This window comes from Salmo salar, chromosome 16 (assembly GCF_965601325.2).
Source record: "Salmo salar chromosome 16, fSalSal1, whole genome shotgun sequence".
NCBI classification, from domain to species: Eukaryota; Metazoa; Chordata; class Actinopteri; order Salmoniformes; family Salmonidae; genus Salmo; species Salmo salar.
This window is the reverse complement of record NC_138306.1, coordinates 2279267-2286850: the sequence shown is the minus strand read 5'-3', so window position 1 is coordinate 2286850 and position 7584 is coordinate 2279267. Positions and strand designations below refer to the sequence as shown.

At 45.5% G+C, this 7584-nt stretch overlaps 1 protein-coding gene across 1 annotated transcript in view; it reads left to right on the top strand.

Moving 5' to 3' along the window:
* The first annotated feature begins 721 nt into the window (after positions 1 to 721).
* Positions 722 to 7584, top strand: part of LOC106573022 (reelin) — a 318880-nt gene continuing 312017 nt past the window's right edge. Inside the window, 1 exon segment of the mRNA XM_082962453.1 lies at positions 722 to 2500. Within this exon segment, the coding sequence (XP_082818579.1) occupies positions 2254 to 2500 (247 nt within the window). The 5' untranslated portion in view covers positions 722 to 2253.

Genomic DNA, 7584 nt, shown 5'->3' with positions numbered 1-7584 from the left:
GTGGTGTACCCAGTGCTCCATGACAGAAGGGTCAGAGGGCCACCAGAGTTCTACTTCCTGTCAGCAGGAACAGCAGTCTGTCTGTCCTCCATCACTCAGGCCCAAAATAACAACACTGCTCTCACAGTAAAAGCAGGGAGTGGCGAAACAGCAGCAGGGGATTTTCTATAGTGTGTTTATGTTCGATATATGTGTATGTGTGTTTGACGCAGACTTAAGTTTGTTCAAGCATCTGGTCGGAAGGCTCAGCTTTTGCTTGCTGCTCCGTGAGCAGGTCAGCAGTGTTTGGAAGTGTGTGTGTGTGTGTGTGTGTGTGTGTGTGTGTGTGTGTGTGTGTGTGTGTGTGTGTGTGTGTGTGTGTGTGTGTGTGTGTGTGTGTGTGTGTGTGTGTGTGTGTGTGTGTGTGTGTGTGTGTGTGTGTGTGTGTGTGTGTGTGTGTGTGTGTATATTGGAGCTTGCTCAGCATGCTAGGCTGCTGCTTATGTCTGTACCGGAGTTTAACCACAAACCCACAAACATACGGCGGATGGCTGAGGAGAGAGACATTGCAGACACACACACACACACACACACACACACACACACACACGGCTGAGTAGAGAGAGACAGATCAGTGCAGAGCAGTGGCTCACCACTCACCAGCGTCGGAGGTCTAGAGACCGCTTTTGAAAATGATTATTTGTTTAGTCTGCTTTAATGTTGTTTATTTAGTTTTGAGTTGTGTTAGAGATGTAAAGCGGTATGTGTATGTATAATGCACTGTGTCTGCTCTGGAGAAAGATGCATTGTTTTTGTAAGTCATTGAAGCTGTACTTGTTGTAGAATGGAGAGAGAGAGAGAGAAACAGATGGAGAGAGTGTGTGGACAAGAGGTAGGAGGAGTAGCTCCATGCTGTTTTTGTTTATTCCAGGAAGAGAGAGAGTGAAAAAGAGAGCGATAGTATACAGAAAGAGGGAGAGAGAGGGAGGGAGAGACTAAGCTATGATTTGGAAGCCGGGCTATAGAGACATACGGGGTGAAAACAGAATTATCGGCATTGGTGTCTACTCTGCTCTATAGTGGGGAGTTAATTTAGACCAGAGAACAGGGGGAGGGAGGGCGAGTGAAAGAGGGAAAGAGGGAAAGAGGGAAAGAGGGAAAGAGGGAAAGAGAGAAAGAAAGAAAGAAAGAAAGAAAGAAAGAAAGAAAGAAAGAAAGAAAGGGAGAGAAAGAGAGAGAGAGAGAGAGAGGGGGGGAAGCAGGGAGAAAGCAGAAGCAGGCTGGGCTCTGACAGTGAAGAAAGAGAAAGTTGGAGAATCGGATGGAAAAGGAGATTCTGAAGGAAACCCCATAAAAAAGCAACGAGACAAGAGGAGGTGGAAAAACAAAATACTTAGAATTGGGTAAAAATACAGAGCTGAGGAGACAGAGACAAGGAGACATATATAGAGAGAAGGGGTTAGTATGGAGACAGGCAGAGGGGAGGGGGACTAAGTGAGATGGAGAGCTGAGAGAGAGAGGGAAGAGAAAAAGGAGGGGAGGGAGGTGTGATACTAGGTGGTAGAGGAGGAGAAGAGGAGGAGACAGGCTGGGTGGTGGATGGGGAAAAAGACAAAGGAAAGTGTGAATAAGCTAGGATCTCTCTCTCTATGCCTATGGTGGGGATAAAGAAACGAACAGATGCAGAGAGATAAGACAGCTAAGGTCTCTGGAGAGAGAGGGATGGAAGGGTCCTGGGTGGAGTGATACAGTGGGCTAGAGGGAGCTGGGGATAGAGAGAGAGTGAGATGGAGAGAGAGAAACAGAGTGATAGAATGAGTGACAGAAAAAGAGGGAGGAGAGAGCTGGATGAGAGAGAGATAGGGAGGGAGGCCGGCTCACAGAGTGTACAGCACGCCTGGGTCTGAAAGAGAGAGGGAGGGAGGGGTGGGTGAAGGGGAGGTATTTAAACCGCGGAACAGGACAGCAAAGACTAGCTCTGAACTCCCACAGAGTGGAAGGAAGAGAGAAGAGAGAGAAAGAGAAAAGGCGGAACAGAGGAGAGAAACGGAGTGCTACAGTACAGTCTGCTTATAACCAACCACACACACATATTTACACACACTGTTTTCAGAACCCAGAACCAGACTTTCTCTATCCAAATCGACCAAGTGTGGACTCCAGCCCTCAAGCCATCTTACTGGAACTCTACCTGTGACTACCTTTCTCCACACACCACCCCTCTCACTCCTCTTCTTCATCCCTCTCTCCCTCGTTCCGTCGTTTTTCAGGGCGATGGCATGGGCCTCTGTCTGGGGTGCCCTCAGCTGTGCCCTGCTGGCCCTGGTGTTAGGGACCGGTGTGGATTTGGGGAGCCCCCCAGCAGCAGGCTTCTACCCCCGCTTCAACCCCTTCTTCTTCCTGTGTACCCACCATGGGGAGCTGGAGGGGTCTGGGGTGGCCGAGGGAGGGGGAGAGGTGCTCCTCACCCTACAGATCGCTGGGAACCCCACTGCCTACACCGCCGGACAGGAGTACCAAGGTGAGTGCACTGACTATGCTACCTACACCCAGCAGTGTGTGTGTGTGTGTGTGTGTGTGTGTGTGTGTGTGTGTGTGTGTGTGTGTGTGTGTGTGTGTGTGTGTGTGTGTGTGTGTGTGTGTGTGTGTGTGTGTGTGTGTGTGTGTGTGTGTGTGTGTGTGTGCGCATTCTGAGGAGACTGCTTGTATTGTGTTTGATACATATTTTGCATCACTGATATCAACCATTATCTTTATTTAGGTAAAAGATAAACAACTTTTTCCTATCTATGGTATATAATTAGAGTTGTTTTTAAGCAGATATTTTGGCTCCAATTGCTAAAAAATGTGGGGCATGTTCCCATCACACAGCTGGACTGAGAGGGATCACTTGATGGTTGGCTGTATTTAGGTGGTAGTTGCCACAAGCTCTGTTATAGATACAGTGCCTTCAAAAAGTATTTACACCCCTTGACTTTTCCCACATTTTGCTGTGTCACAGCCTGAATATAACCTTTATTACAATTCTATTTTGTGTCACTGATCTACCCAAAATACCCCATAATGTCAAAGTGGAATTATGCTTTTAGATTTTTGTTTACAAATTAATAAAAAAATGTAAAGCTGAAATGTCATGCGTAAATAAGTATTCAAATCCTTTATGGCAAGCCTAAATAGCTTCAGGAGTAAAAATGTGCCTAACTATTCAGATAATAAGTGGCATGGACTAACTCTGTGTGCAATAATGGTGTTTAACATGATTTTTGAATGACTATTCATCTCTGTACACCACACATACAATTATCTGTAAGGTCTCTCAGTCGAGCAGTGAATTGCAAACACAGATTCAACGACAACGACCATGGAGTTTTTCTAGTATCTTGCAAAGAAGGGTAAAAAAACAGACATTGAATATCCCTTTGAGCATGGTGAAATTGTTAGTTACACTTTGGATGGTGTATCAATACACCCAGTCTCTACAAAGATGCAGGTGTCCTTCTTAACTCAGTTGGCGGCGAGGAAGGAAACCGCTAAGGGATTTCACCACGAGGCCAATGGTGATTTTAAACCAGTTACAGAGTTAAATGGCAGTGATAGGAGAAAACTGAGGATGGATCAACAACATTGTCGTTACTCCACAACACTAACCTAAATTAGTGAAAAGAAGGAAGCCTGTACAGAATAAAAATATTAATCGGCAAGGACTAGGGAGTTTTAGGATTAAAAGAAAAGGAATAGAGTTCAGCACAGGCAAAGTCCTAGAGGAAAACCTGGTTCAGTCTGCTTTCCAAAACAAACTGGGAGAAACATTCACCTTTCAGGAGGACAATAACCTAAAACACAAGGCCAATTATACACTGGACTTACTTACAAAGATGACATTGAATGTTCCTGAGTGGCCTAGTTACAGTTTTGGCATAAATCGGCTTAGAAATCTATGGCAATGCTTGAAAATGGCTGTCTAGCAATGATCAACAATCAACTTGACAGAGCTTGAAGAATTTTTAAAAGAATAACCTGTTTAACCATGTTTGCTTTCACATTGTGGAGCTGTTGTGATGTGTGTGTTTGTGTGGGGCGGCGATGGATGGATATAAACTGCCATTTATGTAACTGTAACAAGTATTGATGCTGAGTGAAGTAGTTGTTGTGTTCTGAGCTAGCTGCAACTCTGCCGGTATTTCTGTTCTGTGTTGTGTGATCCGGCTGCCCCGTGCTCAATGTGTGTAGGTGGCGTTATATCCTCAGGATAAACTAACTAATGGAGAAAGATATCACACACGCTGAATGAGAGAGACCGAGAAGCGAGGGAGGGAAAGAAAGAGGGAAAGAGATGGAGCAAGAGAATAGAGCAGCTAGATCCACACTGACAGAAATAAGATGAAATAAGAGAAGAGAGAAAGAGAAAATGTTTACAGTGATTTCACCTTTCCCACGCCTGCACTCCGGTACGCTGTCTGCATGACACCTGTTCCGGCCAGGAAAACACACAGTGACCTTAGAACTGTATGTGTGTCTCTGTGTGTGTCACAGGAAGCTGGTGAGGGGAGTATGGTTCATAATAATGTCTGGAATGGAGTGAATGATGTGTTTGAAACTATTCAATTTATTCCGTTGGAGCCATTACTATGATCCCGTCTTCCCCAATTAAGGTGCCACCAGTGTGTTTGTGTGTGTCGGCATCACCCAGTCACTCACACTGGTCAGAGTCCACTTAACCGGGAGGATGATGACCCAGAGAGAGAGAGAGAGTGAGAGAGAGCAAGAAAGAGAGGGATGGAGGGGGAGCGAGAGGGAGAGAGAAAGACGAAGAGACATTCCTATACAGTACATGTTAGCTAGTCCATTAGTCCCAGACACTTAAATCTCTATCTCTGGATGTATTTATATTTTGTATACTCTTATCTCTCTTAGTTCTTCAACATACCAACGATAGAATACATATTTCGGAAGCGTAGAATGTTTTGTTAGTAAGACCAATGTTCTCAATAAGTTAGCTACACACTTGTGTAACATTGTGCTGTAAAAAAAACAACAACCTGGAATTTCATATGGGTTAATATGCAGAAGTAGAAGAGAGCAATAGATACAGAGAAGGAGAAAAGAAAAGGAGAGCAGAAAAATAACAGGAGTGAGTAGTGTATATAAAGAGAGGTTTATCCTGGGCGTGGAAATAACAGTGTAGCTCAGGCTGAGCCCTTCAGGGAAGCACCTTTAAACCAATGCCTGGGTTGTAGGAAGAGTGGGTAGCAGCGGGCGGAGAGAGAGAGAGAGAGAGAGAGAGAGAGAGAGAGAGAGAGAGAGAGAGAGAGAGAGAGAGAGAGAGAGAGAGAGAGAGAGAGAGGAGAGAGAGAGAGAGAGAGAGAGAGAGAGAGAGAGAGAGAGAGAGAGAGAGAGAGAGAGAGATTTGAATAACTAGCTTTAGCGGATGGATGGAAGGGGATAGAGTGGCAGAGAGAGGTTTAACTAATTAGCATTAGAAATGTGCTACGGTTGGGGACAGGGAGGGAGGGAAGGGGGGAGGGAAGGATGGAGGTTTAAATAAACTGAGGCTGTGGATGGATGGGATCGGAGTAGGGGAGTAGGGGTAGTGGGGAGATTTGATGACAGAGATTTAATGACAGAGCTGGATTGAGCTGATCAGATATGGGGGTATGAGGACGGGGGTTGGTATGGGAAATTACTGGGTTTTAGTGCTGCTCTTACTTTTTTATTTCTATCCCATGTTTAGGCATATTATGACAGCTCATTGGGGGTAGAACTTGGATTTGGAGAGAGAGGGTAAGCCACATAGATGGGAGGATAATGGGGAGTGAAATAGTGACAGGCTGGATAGCCCTTGTGCAATTAGGATAATTTGCACACACACACGGTCCCCCCACCAGTCGCGCACACCAGTCTTCTGGTTCCATATAAGGAGATATGGCACTAGAAGAGCAGAGGAGAGATACGTAGAAGATGATCACTAGTGAGGGAGATAAGGAAGGAGAGAGAGAAGGGAGAGAGAGAGAGAAAGAATGGAAGAGGGAGGGAGGGAGGGAGGGAGGGAGGGAGGGAGGGAGGGAGGGAGGGAGGGAGGGAGGGAGGGAGGGAGGGAGGGAGGAGGGAGGGAAAGAGAAGGGGAAATAGAGAGAGTTAGAATGACGGAGAGAAACAGAAAGAGAGAGAGCAGGTGTATAGACAGCTGGCCGGGCAAGAGAGGGTGGGGGATGGGAGAGAAGGGGAGAGGGAAGTGGAAGCGTTGTGTTGATGGTTCTCCTTCTGGGATCTGTTTGTCTCAGTAAACAAGGACTTTTTTCTGCCTGCATCATGTTATTTTGTTAAATTTGCTTTCTTCACTTTTGCCTTTTTAATGTTGTCTCTTGATGCCAGTTTCTGAGCAGAAGAGGAACAGTTGCCGTTGGTTTTGTCTTCTAAAGCAGTGCGTGATCTAACATCTAACCATTAAGGGGGCTGCTGCATGTGCTTTTGAGGAGAGGAGACATGAGAGATACTGGCCATGGTGAGAGAGGGAGGCAGTGAGAGGGAGAAAGGGGGAGGGAGAGAAGGAGAGAGAGCGAGAGACAAGCAGTGTACTGTACCCCCACACATTCATTAATTACAGTAAATCCTTTAACCAGTCTAGTAGCACCATGTCCTATTGTAATGGCTGCTGTTAAGCTTTAGGTGTTAAGGTGTTCATTTAATGAATATGCTTCATCTGTTAATGCTCCACAGTCACGGGGGATAAACCTGTATGGCTGAAATTCAGAATAGCAGGCCCTAATTGTTTTTCTGACCTGACCCCTCCTATCTCAACTCATAAGATAATGCCGTTTTTATAGACTAAGTGGTGTGATCGAGATACTTGTGAGGGTCTAGGTGATGTGGGTAAGGCGGAGTCAGGCGCAGGACACAGAGATGAGTAATAATAGTAACTTTACTCAAAATCAATCTTCCAACAAGGAGAATGAAAATCCAGAATCACATAAACGAGACAACTGACAACAATAAACAAGCACAAAACCATAATGGCTCCAGGGGGTTAAATAGGGAAATAATTAAAACGTAATGGGAACCAGGTGTGAACAATACAGACTAAACAAATGGAAAAAGAAATGTAGATCCGTGGAGGCTAGAAAGCCGGTGAATTCGACCGCCGAACTCCGCCCGAACTAGGAGAGGCACCAACTTCGGCGGAAGTCGTTACAATACTGCTGAAGAAAAAGTGAAAAAAGAGAGAGAGAAAGAAACACACAGAGAGAGAGAGAGAGGCTCACAGGAAAACCTGGCTCCCTGTAGAGGAAAGGCTGTGCAACCTCTCCACAACAGCAGAACCTGAGACAGAGCTGCATTTCCTGACAAAATGTAAAAAAATATAATTGTTACGAGAGAGAGAGAGAGAGAGAGAGAGAGAGAGAGAGAGACAGACGCACAGACACATTGGGGCCTGACCCTTTTGGCCCACTCCCACTCCATCCAGGTAACAGTTCTTTATTTAAGTAATCTTGAAGTTACTTTTTCCTCTCTTTCTTTTCATAGCCATTTTTCACTGTGCTGTGTATTGTGCCTGTTGCACAGCTCCAAGTCACATCGCCATCCAAGTCTTATTTTTCCACTGAAAGA